We start from the raw sequence: 15,199 nt of genomic DNA on the forward strand, positions 1-15,199 counted from the left end.
TCAGAGAAACTGTTACTAGGTGGTTCGTAGAATTTAGAAGCAAAGTCATAAACGTCCTTACCAATACAAAGAAAACTATTGTTGCTTGAACTGAAACTTGCATGACACATAACATTTTGAGGGTCAAACACGTTTCTATAAACTGTCAAATCTGTAAGCACCGGATGAAATTTCTTCATCTGAAATTGTCCTACCAGCGTTTGTAAAGATATAGTCTAACGGTTTTGTATCTGCTACTTTTGTTCTTTGTTTTTCAACCTGAAGCATTTAATATATGTAAAAATATATTGTTTTAAAATGGTATGCCATATAGCTTCTTGAATTTGTTAAGAAGTATTGGAACGTGTTTTCCATCTGTATCTCTAGTGTTTACATAAGCATAGCCATCCTTAGTAAAACATACTTGTAATTTTCTATAGTTTACGCCGGTATAAAAGTAGAAAGAGTCTTGTTCTTCGCTATAGTAGTAAAACTCAAACGTATGCTTGCCATAGTCTGTAATTTCAATTGCTTCATCTTCTAGTTCGTCGACAAATTCGAATACAATATCTCTAAATTTGCTTTTGTTCTTATTGTTTTCAGAACGAGTAACCCAACGTAAATTTTCAAGTCTATTGTCATTTCTTATACGGTTTATATGGTCTACAAAAGGTAGATTGTTAGGGTTCGGTATAAAATGAGTTGCAATGACAATATGTTTAAAATAGTGTTTTCCACCAATCCTCATCCTAGCATATCCGTCATTTCGCTCACATTCGCTTAAAACTCTTTTTGTCTTTTTGTTTCTGACTTCAAATGACTCACAACAGTGAATTTCATATTTCTCATCTAACAAACAAGTTTCCCAACGGTCTTCTCCAACAAACTCAGCGTACATTTCAAATAAAATAAAAAAATATTTTTTAAAAATATATTGTTTTAAAATGGTATGCCATTTCATATTTCTCATCTGTAACAAACAAGTTTCCCAACGGTCTTCTCCAACAAAACTCAGCGTACAGTTCAAATAAAAATAAAAAAATGTTTTTTTCTTTACTTTACATAAGCACTTGCTGCCATAAGTCTTTGACGCCAACCCATACCAGCTAATGAAGGTTGACTTGGTTTAGTTCCAATACTAAACTTTGGTTTTGGTTTATCTTCAGTTTTTGGTTTTTCTTCTTCTATCGGTTTTTCGTCACTTTTCGGTTCACCTGACTTTACCTCACTTGCTGGTATGGTTGTGTCGTCAACATCTTCATAAATATCATATGCCATTTGTTTTTGTTTTCCTTTCAACTTTTTGTGTTTGTTGTAAAGTTTAGAATATTTCGACTCTAAGTCAATGAGATGTTCTATAATGAACTGTTGGTCAGTGAAGTAAACTTTTCCATCTGTTGTCTCGAAAGCTCCTTCAGACTTCAATATTTTATTTGTGAGAGTCTGTTTCTTTTTTGAGATACTAGCCGTTCCATTTCTATGAAAAGTGACTTTATAGTTAGGGTTTGTATTTCCAGACCTTGCACCTTCTATTATTGAATTTTTCTCTTCATCTGTAAGTTCTTTGACAGTTTTGACAATGGTTCTGAACTTTTTGTTTGTGGTGTCAAATCTACGGTTTCAACTTCTTCGGTCATTTCATCTCAGTAAAAAATTTTAGTTTGGTTTGTTTTCAACTGGTTGTTGTTGTTTTTTAAGTCGGTCTAAAACTTCCTGAGGTATAGGAAGAACTTGACAAACACGTTGTGTAACTGCTGGAAGCCGACAAATCCATCTTGAACCCATTTGTCTCAATGCTGTATTGTTCATTTCATCTCAGTAAAAAATTTTACATTCCCCACGTTTGAGGCGGTTGAGGTTGGTTATTGTTTACCCATTGTTGTGCATGGTTATATCCTCTGTTAAAGAATCTTTCACCTTGGTCCATATAGTGTCCTGCTTGGTTATAGTAGTCATTTGCTTTGTTATAATAGTTTCCTGCTTGTCTTCCTACATTGTCCATCCATCCTTGAACTTTTCCTCTTGTTTCAGGATTTGGAATAAGATTTGTTGCATCTCGTGCTACATCCAACCTTTCTGTACAGTTTGTATAATAGGTTGTGCTTTCTCTTTAAGTATACCTAATGTACTCAAAATCTTCCTTCCAACTCCAAATACACCTCTGGCTATTTGTTCCCACTGCGGGTAAAAATCTGGATGCAACTCCTGCTAACGCGCCAAATAAACCCATTTCTTATGGGTTAAAAAATGACGAATCCAAACAAGGACCCCTATGTTTCTAAGGCAACAAAGAAAGCACTCATGGTAAAAATCTTTAGTTCAACACCGAATGCTTGGTTTATGGATATCTTGGAAAACATTCCGAGAGTTAGAACAGATGGACCACCATACTGGCTAATATTTGTTGGTCAAAACACAAGATACTGTGAAGCCATACCATTACAGTCCAAAAATATTTTAGATATCTTAGCAGCTTTGACAATATTCGTTGACAAATACCATCCAACAAAACTGACATCTGACTGTGAAAGTTCTTTCAAATCAGATGATGTAAAAAACTATCTGCGTTCAAAAAATGTAAACCAATATTTCATTGTCGACCAAAACCATTCTGCTCTTGGTGTCATTGACAGTTGTATAAAAATATTAAGAGACTTAAACCAACCACAAGGTGGTGAAGCAAATGAAATGTCATATGACGACAAGTATAGACACTTCTCCATGGCAAAGATGAGACAAGTTTTAAATATTTACAATAGCCGTAAACAAAAAGGTTTGGGAAACCACTCCCCCGAAGAAATGAAAAACAACCCTGACTTAGAGAAAGACTTTATATTTAACAATTTAGTCAAAAGAGACAAACAAGAAAGAATGCCAGGCTTCAAACTTCAGAAAGGTGACAAAGTAAAAATAGAAATACCTAAACGCGACCCATATGAAAATACTATTGACTATGACAACAATGGGAACCCGACAGGTACTCACATTCGTGTTCGTAAAAATAGAAGAAAGTATACAAGAGAATATTATGAAGTTTTAGGCAAACATGGCAAAATGTACAGACTGCAAGCAGAAGATAAAACTACTATTGTCAGACCTCGTTTCAAACTTGTCAAAGTTCAAGGTGGTATACTTTCAAAGACAGTTCCTAACAAATATAAGACAACTCCTGACGAATATGCTAAAGAAGTTGAAAATGACGACTAAGCAATTCTATACCATGCGTAAACTGTCATGTAAGGTGGCATGTAGTCTTTACTTTGTCCCGTTGTTTGCGTATATCCTGAAACGAAATGTGTATGGTTTCCTTCTCCCTGAGTGTCATCCCAGTAACAATTTATAGCAAACTTAACGTCGTCTTTAACATCATATCCTTTACCTTTTGTCATTCCTGACCAATCCCAATATCTATGCTTATGCCAACCTGCTTGAGATGTACTTAAATCTATGTAGTGACTGTGTGCAGGTAAATTTTCACCTGAAATCGTTTTACTTCCACCTGTTTCCTTTGAAGAGTTTGCACAATACAAAAACCTGTCGACTATTTGTTCCCATGCACCAACACCAAACATTACTTGAGGACCTCTTGCTTCCATAGATGTATAAATAGAACCTACTGGGTTCATTAAATCAAACATATGAGACATTATAGGATTGTCTCTTTTGAACTTAAAATATAGTGCAACTATTTCAGGTTTCTTCTGGTTTAAGTCAGAATATTTTTTATAATATAATCTTATGTTTTCAGGGTAGGTAAAATCTTGACTATAATATTTATTTCTGTCATCTTCATAATAGTATACTATTCTCGTTTTTTCTATTGCATTATATCTTTTATATCTATAATAATCTAAATATAATGTTAGCTTTTGTTCATCTACATGTGGTGTTCTGTTGTCATCTCCATAGTCATAATAATATGGTGCTGGAGCTGGGTCAGGCAATGTCATATCTGCCATTTCATAAACTCTTAAATATTTCTTTTGTTCGTCTCCATATAAGTTTAAGTAGCAGTTGTTGTCTAATGGAACTTTAACTTGTGTACCATCGTTCTTTTTATAGCTTACATACATTTCATTGTTATTTTTCGGAATGAGTTTATACCGTATACCATTTTTTAAGGAATGTACAAACTGCCATCTAAAATATTTGTTTTCTTCATTGACAGAAAAGTCACCAACAATAGTTTCAATATTTTTTGTTCCTAGCAAACTTTGGTATATTTCATTGACATATGTTTTATCTGCTTTATTTTCAAGGCTAACGTTTAAGTCTGTTATTTCAGAAGATGTATGTGTATGTCCAACGTCACTTTTACTGTTTAAGGTTTCTTGTAAGTTTGCAATATTTGCAATGGTATGTGTATGTCCAACGGCACTTTTCCTGTTTAAGGTTTCTTGTAAGTTTGCAATATTTGCAATGGTATGTGTATGTCCAACGGCACTTTTCCTGTTTAAGGTTTCTTGTAAGTTTGCAATATTTGCAATGGTATGTGTATGTCCAACGGCACTTTTCCTGTTTAAGGTTTCTTGTAAGTTTGCAATATTTGCAATGGTATGTGTATGAGTCTTTTTAGAATATTCTTTGTCAGCTCTTGTCACTTCACTTGACATTTTATTGTCAACATATGTTTTGTCTGCTAGTTCAGGATGAGTATGTTCTTTTGTTGCATAAGCTTTGTCAGCTCTTTCTTCTTCTTTTGCTATTGCATCGTCTACATATGTTTTGTCTGCTTTGTTGTCAACATCTGCTTTCAAAAGAAGTTCATCTATAGGTTTCTCGTTTAAAGTTCTTTTTGTTGGATTTATACAAACAGTATGGTTCTTACTGTCTTGAAACAGAAACTCATCTGTCATTGGGTTTAATGTCAGTTTTAAGTTTCCTTCTTTCAATGACTCAGATATCTTAGAATAGTTTGAAAAGTTTGTTGTGTTCTTATTTAGAGCTTGCATAATGAGTTGTCGGTTGTGTTGTATTTCTCTCATAGACGCTGTTTCTTTCGACATTTTTATTCTAGATAAAATATGCTTCCAATAGAAAAGAAAATTCAAGAGTTGCTACAACTAAACCATTAGATGAACTTTTTACTAATGTCGGTCAAAAGTTTGAGACAGAGACCGTAAAGCATGAAGGCTATCGTTTTGACTACCCATTGAGATGGCTAAGAGACCCATCCGTCACAAAAGCTATTGGCTTTCGTAGAATGAAGTTCATTTCAGAAGCCATACATGGTTTCCCATTTACGGTCGGTTTTGAAGTTCGATACTATAACAAAGAAAAACGTACGTATGAGAAATTTGAACAGGGAAAACTTTTACAAGTGAATTTGCTTGTAAACTTAGAAACAACTCTTCAAGCTTTTCAAGAAAAAATAAACGATATCTATCTCGAATATGCAAAACAGTACAACATTGACGAAGGAGAGTACCATCTCGATATTTTATATGACAGGAAAAATGCAACTGTTAAAATCAATAGAATAGAAGACCTTGGAGAAAACGTTTATATTTCTACAAAATATAACAACTTGGCATGGTATAGATTTTTGAGGATGTTAAATCAGCCTGCAGCATATCCAGTACACCCGAACTTTTATGAAGTCGAAAACCCTAATGGAACGTATGAAAATGTTTTCGACTCAGATGCTATTATCGTTCATGCTTCATTTTCTGGTGCACAAAACTCTTTTTTATGCTTGGCAAATGACTTTTACGAAAAACCTACAAAGTTATACGAACCACCAAGTGGAAGTATTTCAGACTTTCAAGTATGGTTTACTACAGATGGAAGAAAAAGAATAATTCCATTATACCATGCGTTTTACTTAGAACTTAGTTTCATATACAACTACTATCGAACGGTAAAAATATAATTTTTTAATACGGTTGAGGTGTTGGATTTGGTTGCCAACTTGACTGTGGTGCAGGTTCAGGCTGTTGTATAACAGGAGCTTGCTCTTCTGGTTCAGGGTCTTTAGGTATAATACCAACAAACTGACCTACCCTTTTACCAATATTTTTGACTCCGTTCCAAATTCCTTTTCCGACAGATTTTATTCCATTCCATATACCTCTTCCAACATTTCGAAAGAAGTTTCCTATTCTTCCAAAGAAACCCATTTTACTATATGTAAAAATCTAATGTCCGCCTAGTCTCTTACGTTTCCTGTTGAGTTCCATGGCATTCTTTAACTGGAGCTCATACATTCTGTTTCTCCTCTGGTAGAAAACTATTCTGGGTCAACTCCTGTGTTCGCGTCATCTGCATAAAGTTGTTTATATCCCACTTCAGGGTTTGTATAAAACTCTTTCCATCTCATATTTGCATACCATGGTGGCAAACCTAACGCAGCGTCATTTGACATGGCAGTTTGCATTTGTACATCTGTTGGCACTTGACCATAGTTTTGCCATTGCAGTTTGTATTCTAACTTCATTTGGAATATTCTCTGGGTTTGGTTGTCCAGGTTGCTGTGCATTCGCTAAGTTCTGTGCGTCCATTTAATATTAGATAAAAATATCTCTTACGAGTACATATACTGAACATTTGCAGGCATTGGTTCATCTTCATATTCTCTGTATTTTTCTGCCACGTCAAAATAAATAAATGACACAATGGAAAAAACCTAAAACAAGTAGTCCTATTTCAAACCACATTTACTTACTAGTAAAATTTCTTTGTTATGACACTTTCTCCGGTTTATAGGACCTCTCTCATATTCTATCTTGTCATATCTAAACTCATAGTCATGTATGTCCTCTAACCATCTCATAACGGTTTCCAAACCACTTTTATCGGATGTAAAGTAAAAGCATGGATGGTTATGTATAACGTCTAAAGTTTCTAAAGAGTCTCTCAAAGTCCAGTCTACTTGGTATTGAAAATCGCATGTGTTATAGAACGGCGGGTCCACTATAAAGAAAATATTTTCCTTGTCTTTATATTTTTCATACAACTCTGTCCAATGACATCTCACAACTCTATACCCTCAATATATTTTTCTATGTCCTCTTTGAAAACATTTGTATAGTTAAGATATAAAAACTTTTGACATAAGTGTTTCAATGTCATGAACTCTTATAGAACCACTATATAATAGTCTAGCAGATATACTATCCCAGTCTATATATTCTGCTTTTTTCAAAACTTCACCTACAATATATTTTTTATCTAATGGTATACGTTCCATCTTACCTATAGGTATCTTTTCTTTTAATCTTCTTCAATATATTGTTTGTGTCTGGTATATGTTTGAGACGGTCCATATAGTTTGTCGAAGTCATTGCATATAATCTTTGAGTCTGGGAATATTGTATGGCACAAATGGGATATATAGAAACTTCCACCGAACAAATCTACAAATGTTAGACCATTCGGTAGTTTCTTAAGTTCTCTCAATAGAATATCTTTACATCTACTCTTATTTCCAAAGAAGGTAACGGTGGTTTTGTAAAATTCATTTTATATATATAATAAAAATGTTTTTACCTGAAAAGTGACAGAAAAGTGACAAAACATTTACGAAGAAGTCTTGACAAAACATTTACGATGAAATTCATGAGTTTTCTACGATGTTAGAAAACATGTTAGAAAACGTGTTAGATCTAACATGCTAACATAAACATTATTTTTGGTCATTTACGCTCATTACGAAGAAGTCTTGACAAAACATTTACGATGAAATCATGACAAAAAAGTCAACGGCTGGTCGGCTGGGGTTCGGTCCTCCTCTTGGGTAAAATTTCTTATGGGCTAGAAGGGGCGCAGCCCCTGGAAGCCCCACTTCCCTTTTTTTTTTTTTTTTTTTTTTTTTTTTTTTTTTTTTTTTTTTATTTAAGTTGGCGTATCTTACGTCCTTCCACATATTTCTTAAAAATTTAAATTTGTCTCATCTCCTACTCTTAATTTAAAAAAAATTTCAAAATTCATAATAGTAAACATTTCTTATTTTTATTTAAATCTGAAAAAAATAAATTTAAACAATTTCTCTACACACGACGGTTTCGGCGGTTTTCAGAATGGTTGACAACTGAATTCATCAGGATAATGTCGGTTGGGGTGCCCTTCTTGGCCTCCTGAGTACTCACCAAGATACCCCCAGCTCCCGCAAAACACCTCCCATAGGTGAGCATTAACTGATGAAGTTATTGACAACTTTATCTGATTTTTTTCTTTGTTTTTTTGTTAAGATTTCTTAACCAAAGACTCGAAAACAAAAACTTCGCTTCAAGTTGCTGTCTTCCCAGTTACTCTGTCGCAATCTTTTGTCTGATTGCGTGCAAAGTTCTGCTCCTTTGAGACTTTGCCCGACAGATGCATCTGGGAGACAGCACCCAAGCAGCTTATCGCTTCAAGTTGCTGTCTTCCCAGTTACTCTGTCGCAATCTTTTGTCTGATTGCGTGCAAAGTTTCTGCTCCATGAATTATCAAATATGTGCCATTTCAGGAGAGATAAAAGCTCATGCCTCCTGGAATGGCGGATTGTTCAACAATCTTCTTCTGATTGCAGAACTTTCAACCGACAAGAGTGCACAATACACTCTTGTCGGTCAAAGTTTTGCAATCACATTCTGATTGCAGAAGATTGTCTCATTCTGGGAGACATTCAGAGGCAATGTCTCCCGGAATGAGCACTGTGACGACAAGAGTGCACAATACACTCTTGTCGGTCAAAGTTCCGCATTCAAGTTATGAATGGGGAACTTGATATCATTCTGGGAGACATGCAGTGACAATGTCTCCCGGAATGAGACACTGTGAGCGACAAGAGTGCACAATACACTTAATGTTTTCAAATTTTCAGATTTAAATTTAATCTTTATTTTCATCATCATTTATAGTCTTGTTCCTTTATACAGTTATAATAAAATTATCGTCAGATTCTAATATTTAAGATTCTTACTACTCAATTCAAAATAATTATGTTAGTCACTCATATTCAGGAGAATAATTTAAAAATCTATAGCTCATATTTTGATAGTTATATATTTAGATGATATATATTGCAATTCCGGTTTCAACACGATCAAATGCCAAACCAAGACAAAATATATGAATTTTCAAAATATCGATTTACATTAGAATCTATATCTAATTTTATCATACAACAAGTAGTGAATGTTCAATACATCTTTGAGCAACGTGAATAGCACAATTTATAGGATTATTAGTTGATTATATAAAATATAAGCCAAATCGAATCTGCTGTATAGTACTTTAGTTTATCATTGAATGTTAAATGTGTTCAGATAAATATTTGAGTCAGATATCGCATTTTCTAATTTCAAAATTTATCTCATGAAGTTAGAATTTATTTGATCATACAACATCATGTTAGTCAAACTAGAGTTCAATGGCGATTCTAAAATGGAACAAATGCTTGTTTTATCAAAATGTTAAAATATTAATCTAAAAAACTTAATATCTAACCAAACCATTCTAGAATTATTATATACAGGTATGGGCAATCTAAATGCACACGGAATTCGGAAAATTAAAAAGAATATTTATGAGATTATTAAATCTTATGTAATTCAATGAAAAGTAGATAATATGAATATCCATAGGCTATATATCAACATATGAGTTTTTGGTTTGACCAATACTATACTAATGTGATCAAATTAATCTGATTTCTTAGATTTTCATTTGAAGCATTTGCAGTAGTAGGGGTACCTTTATATATTAACATATTAAAAAATTGCGCTCCGATTCGCAGTTTCTTCATGATTTTGAGATTGCATTAGATTTCGCGATGGCAGAAAAAATCACTTTAGATTCCCGTCAACTCTAGTATAAGCATGTCTCTATATGTAGAAACTGTCTGCGCTATTTATTTCCCGGTTCAAAAAACCACGGTGTCTGTGTGAGGAAAATACCCATTTTAGGACCTTGGGTAGGGGGTCATGAAAATTTTCCAAGAGTTGGAAATATAGGGTAAATGATAAGATTTATCTACTTGGTTAAGGATTTTGATTGGAGAAATAACGGTATCTTGATGAATTCTTACATCATTAATAAATATACCGTGTAAATTTAAATTAATTCATTTAATTTATTACGGATCAATGATCACCTTGCAGGCAAAGCATCACATAATATCGGGGTTTCAGTCAATTGATATAAATATATAGCTCCAACATTGCATTTCACCATAGGATATATTGATTACTGATTTTGTCACAAAAAATATCGAAGTCTGGTTATGAAAATGTAATCAAGAATATCTATGGATCATTTTATTCTTCTTCTTCTTCATATTCTGAGTAATCGATGTATTTAGATAAGAATTCTGTAATTTCAGAACACTGACTTCTAAATGCTTTATCATATGCTGAAATATTATTGTTATTTTTTACATTTACATCACAGCCGAGTTCAATAAGAACTTTCACAACTTCCAAATCATTATTATTAACTGCATAAAAGAGTGCTGTTTCACCAGAATCATCTTTAATATTAATATTGCAGCCTTTTGAAGCCAAGAACTTTATAATTTCTATATTCTTGTTAGATGCTGCATAATGTAATGGAGCCTTTCCTTTTCTAGATCTTTCATTTAGATCTTCTCCGATTTCAACAAGAAATTTCACAACTGAAATATTTCCAGAACCTGCAGCAGCTGTGAAGCAAGTGTATTTCTTATCATCATTCATTTTTTGATGAATCAAGTCAATGTTGTCTTTAACAATATGCTTGAAAAATGATGTGTTATAATGTAAAATGCAAAATGAAGGCAAAATACTTTGACATTTTTTGCCGTATAAATCTAAAATCCACTCAGCAATTTCGTTATTATGATATTTTAGAGCTCCTTCAAGATGTTGTGAAAAATCACAATTTTTCTGTCTTAGAATTTCTAATACTTGAACATTGCCACCTCTAACAGCATTCTCAATTGTGTCACTAGTAATAATGGCCCCATTCATTACAAAAAACTTGAAAATTTTTGGAGAACCACACAACGCGGAAAAATCAAATTGAGTTATTTCTGTGTCATTAATTTTGATGACTTGTAGTGCAAAAACTAAAGATGTGCTTAAGAACTTCATGCTTTCAACATCATCTCTTATTATTGCATAATACTGAGGCTGAAGAGATGGTCTATATTCGTTGCTTAAAATTTTTTCTTTTTCTTTCACAAAATTTTCTGCTTTATGGAATGATTTCACTTGATCTCCTAAGATTTCTTTCCAAAGATGAGCAAGACTCGTCCAATGCAATCTTCTTCTGTAGCTTGCATAAACAATTAAATTTTCGAGATAACAATTAATCAAATCATTGTCCATTTCTTGTATGAATTTAATAGTTTCGCATTCATTAGTTTCATTAATCCCAAAAACTTTATCTTCTAATTGACAAATACCGTCTAAAACATTAAAATCTTTTTCCATAAATGTCACTTTTTGTTTCAATAAAACCATGGTTGTAATAAATAGAATTTTCGAATTGTTTCACTACTTATTTCATTCTTAAATAAACCTATCTATCTGAAACAAATGCATCAATTGGGTTATCATTTGTTCAAATAAACTTGAAATCATATTCTTTGCGTGTAAACCTTTCAATTCGCTCAAATTTTGAGTCACAGACGTGAAGAATATAAAAACAATCCAACTGGAGAAGAAATTTTACGCTGAAATTGAAGCTATTATCAGATTTTCATCAAATATTCATTTGGTGAACTGTTTTTAAATGCCACTCTTGAATATAATGAATTTATATAAATAAAAATTAACTTTACAAAAAACTTTCAACCTGAAAAAAATTACAAAATAAAAATAATTAAAATTATGCTGAAACACCATCTCCTGAATCAATTAGTGCATCATTGTCATCATCAGATGATGATGATCTTGAAAGCTGATGAGATGCCGAACCAGAAGTAAGTTGTAATGAATCGCTGTCGGAGTTAGAACCAGAATTTGACTTCTTTTCTGATTCATCTTCATTGCTCAATTCATATGAAACAGAATTATTTTTGTCGCCCATATTCAGACTTCCACTTTTATTATCGATCTCTCCGATTGCAGCGCTATCATTATCAATGTTGTATCCAGAAGAATTATTGTTTTCTTCGCCTTGGCCAATCGAATAATCTGCACTATTGTTTTCTTCAACTTTTGGCTGACTATAGCTTCCAGAATTAGTCTCAACTTCTTCGTTGATATCTAAATCACTCTTCATTTCTTCATTGTCGCTTTTAACTTCTTTGTTGTCACTTTTTGATTCATCAATGTCACTTTTTGATTCACTGCTGTCACTTTTCGCAATTTCATCACTTTTTGCTTTTTCTTCACTTTTTTCTTCTTCTTTCTCATTTTTCTGGTTATCTGAATATTCATAAGAATAATCAGATGAAGAAGGGGATTTCTTGATTGCTGCTGCATCGAAAAGAACCTTTGGCTTGTTATCTTTCTTCAAATCTTCACCCAAATCGTATTCATTTTCTGATGAATCAGTATACTCGTAGACATCAACGTATTGAATAATTTCGATGTCACAATAGTTTCCATCACTTGTAGGAGGTTCTAAGACTGGTTCTAATTCTACGATTTCTGTTTCTCTCTTAACTCTTTTCGCGTCTTTCTTCAGACGGTCTTTGAGTTCAGCTGCAAATCTTTCATCTTCTTCATCACCGAGTTCTTTTGCTCTTCTTGCGAGTTCTCTTCTTTTTTCTCTAGCTTCTCTCTTCCTTCTTAGTCTTTCAGCTTCTTTATCTGCTTTTTCTCTTTCCAATCTTTCTCTTTCTTCCCTCTCCTTTCTTTCCTTTTCTTCACGTTCTTTTCTTTCTCTTTCTTCTCTTTCCTTTCTTTCTTTTTCTTCACGTTCTTTACGTTCTCTTTCTGCTTTTTCTTTGGCTTCTCTTTCACGTTTTTCTTTCTCTTCTTTTTCTTTTCTTTCTTCCTTTTCTTTTCTTTCTTCCTTTTCTTTTCTTTCTTCACGTTCTTTTCTTTCTCTTTCTTCCTTCTCTTTACGTTCTTTTTCTGCTTTTTCTTTGGCTTCTTTTTCTTTTCGTTCTCTTTCTTCTTTCTCTCTCTTCTCTTTTTCCTCCTTTTCCTTACGTTCTCTTTCTTCTCTTTCTTTACGTTCTCTTTCTGCTTTTTCTTTGGCTTCTCTTTCACGTTTTTCTTTCTCTTCTTTTTCTTTTCTTTCTTCCTTTTCTTTTCTTTCTTCCTTTTCTTTTCTTTCTTCACGTTCTTTTCTTTCTTCCTTTTCTTTTCTTTCTTCACGTTCTTTTCTTTCTCTTTCTTCCTTCTCTTTACGTTCTTTTTCTGCTTTTTCTTTGGCTTCTTTTTCTTTTCGTTCTCTTTCTTCTTTCTCTCTCTTCTCTTTTTCCTCCTTTTCCTTACGTTCTCTTTCTTCTCTTTCTTTACGTTCTTTTTCAGCCTTTTCTTTGGCTTCTCTTTCACGTTTTTCTCTTTCTTCCTTTTCTTTTCTTTCTTTCTCTTCTCTTTCCTTACGTTCTCTTTCTTCGCGTTCTTTTCTTTCTCTTTCTTCTTTTTCTTTCTTCTCTCTTTCGGCCTTTGCTTTTTCTTCCCTCTCTTTTCGCTCTTTCTCTTCCTTTTCTTTCCTTTCTCTTTCTTGTCTTTCTTTTTCTTGTCTTTCTTTTTCTTCTCTTTCTTTACGTTCTCTTTCTGCTTTTTCTTTGGCTTCTTTTTCTTTTCGTTCTCTTTCTTCTCTTTCCTTCCTTTCCTCTTCTTTTCTCTCCCTCTCTTCTTTTTCACGTTTTTCTCTTTCTTTTCTTTCCTTCTCTTCTCTTTCTCTCTTCTCTCTTTCTTCTTTTTCTTTACGTTCTCTTTCTTTTCTTTCCTTCTCTTCTCTTTCTCTCTTCTCTCTTTCTTCTTTTTCTTTACGTTCTCTTTCTTTTCTTTCCTTCTCTTCTCTTTCTTTACGTTCTCTTTCTGCTTTTTCTTTGGCTTCCCTTTCTTTTCTTTCTCTTTCTTCTCTCTCCTTCTTCTCTCTTTCTGCCTTTTCTTTCGCTTCTTTCTCTGCTTTACGTTTTGCCTCTCTTTCTGCTTTCTCCTTCTCTTCTCTTTCTTTTCTTTCTCTTTCTTCTCTCTCAGCTTTTTCTTTGGCCTCGCGTTCTGCTTTTTCTTTGGCTTCTCTTTCGGCCTTTTCTCTTGCTTCTCTTTCGGCTTTTTCACGGGCACGTTGTTCGGCTCTTTCTTTGGCTCTTCTTTGTCTTTCTTTTTCTGCTTCGATCGCTGCTAGACGTTCTTCTTCCAACCTCTTAATTTCATCTGCTTTTGCCTTCTGATAAGCAAGCCATTTAGCACGCTCTTCTTCTATGAGTTTCTGAAGCTTTTTGCGCTCTTCATCTGTAATGTTGTTTTGTGATAAATCTAATGTGTGTAATGCACGCTCAGCACTCCAATTTTCAGGGTCTTTGGGTGGGCGAGTAATGAATTTGCGAATTGCAGCTAAGTTGTCGTTTGTCAGGCCGCAGTTAATGAATTCAACTGCTGCAAAATTATATGGGTCAAGTTTCTTAATATTGTTATTGAATTTATCAGTTTCAATCTTAATGTTTTGGAATGAGAGTAATTCGAGCGGAGAATTGTTCGTTTCAAGTGCATCAAAAAGTTCTGATAAGTTTTCTGAAGGAATATTCATATCACTGAGACGTATTCTTTTAATACGCTTAGCTTTTGGTAAAACTTCTTTTAAGATGACGCATAAGTAGTTTAAGTAGTTGGGTCTTTGATGATAAATCGATTGTTCTATGATTCTCTGATTGTGTCTGTTCTTATTTAATGATGATTCTTCTTGCATAGCAAGATTGCAATTAAAACGAAGCTCATCAACCTTTTTATAGACAAGATTAGATAACGGCCAGAAGAATTTCTTGTAATATTTAGCAGGAATTTCGGAGAAGTCATACGTACAAAGGTGTTCGTCTCCATTACCTAATTTATAGAGTTCCTCTATTGTGAATTTCTCCTTTTTCGACATTATCAAATTCTTGCAAACTGAGGCGTTATACACAACTTTTGTATTTACATTTCATAAGAATTGTAAAGAGAACAATGCTTCATTGTTTGAATAACACATTTTAATAGGGATGAAGCAAGCAATATTACAATAAGATCTTTCATTTTTAGTAATAACGAATTTTATAAATCTTCAAATCTTGTGTAATGCGATCATACCAAATTTCTATCAATAAAACGTGTGTAAGAATTGTAAATTCTGTAAGCATAGATCTGATTTTACTGTA

General features: G+C 33.4%; 3 protein-coding genes and 1 pseudogene across 4 annotated transcripts, besides 1 other annotated feature; all 4 read right to left on the bottom strand.

The window, feature by feature from the left end:
- Window positions 1–3,629: part of a mobile genetic element that runs on past the window's edge.
- On the bottom strand, window positions 293–877 carry TVAGG3_0129620 (His-Me finger endonucleases family; the record flags this gene model as incomplete). The annotated part of the gene is made up of 1 exon (XM_051223890.1): window positions 293–877. The coding sequence occupies one exon, from the start codon at window positions 875–877 to the stop codon at window positions 293–295; it is 585 nt and encodes a 194-aa protein (XP_051108876.1).
- A 2,226-nt stretch (window positions 3,630–5,855) lies between the features above and the next one.
- TVAGG3_0129630 lies at window positions 5,856–6,479 on the bottom strand (annotated as a pseudogene). The gene has a single exon. A coding segment is annotated over exon 1 (624 nt).
- Window positions 6,480–10,217: 3,738 nt separating this feature from the next.
- Window positions 10,218–11,372, bottom strand: TVAGG3_0129640 (proteasome regulatory particle assembly; the record flags this gene model as incomplete). The annotated part of the gene is made up of 1 exon (XM_001310644.1): window positions 10,218–11,372. One exon carries the CDS (start codon window positions 11,370–11,372, stop codon window positions 10,218–10,220), a length of 1,155 nt encoding a protein of 384 aa, XP_001310645.1.
- A 304-nt stretch (window positions 11,373–11,676) lies between these two features.
- On the bottom strand, window positions 11,677–14,962 carry TVAGG3_0129650 (ribonuclease inhibitor domain-containing protein; the record flags this gene model as incomplete). Its single annotated transcript, XM_001310645.1, has 1 exon — window positions 11,770–14,934. One exon carries the CDS (start codon window positions 14,932–14,934, stop codon window positions 11,770–11,772), a length of 3,165 nt encoding a protein of 1,054 aa, XP_001310646.1.
- Between the last annotated feature and the right edge of the window lie 237 nt (window positions 14,963–15,199).

Source organism: Trichomonas vaginalis, chromosome IV, assembly GCF_026262505.1.
Source record: "Trichomonas vaginalis G3 chromosome IV, whole genome shotgun sequence".
Classification (NCBI taxonomy): Eukaryota; Parabasalia; order Trichomonadida; family Trichomonadidae; genus Trichomonas; species Trichomonas vaginalis.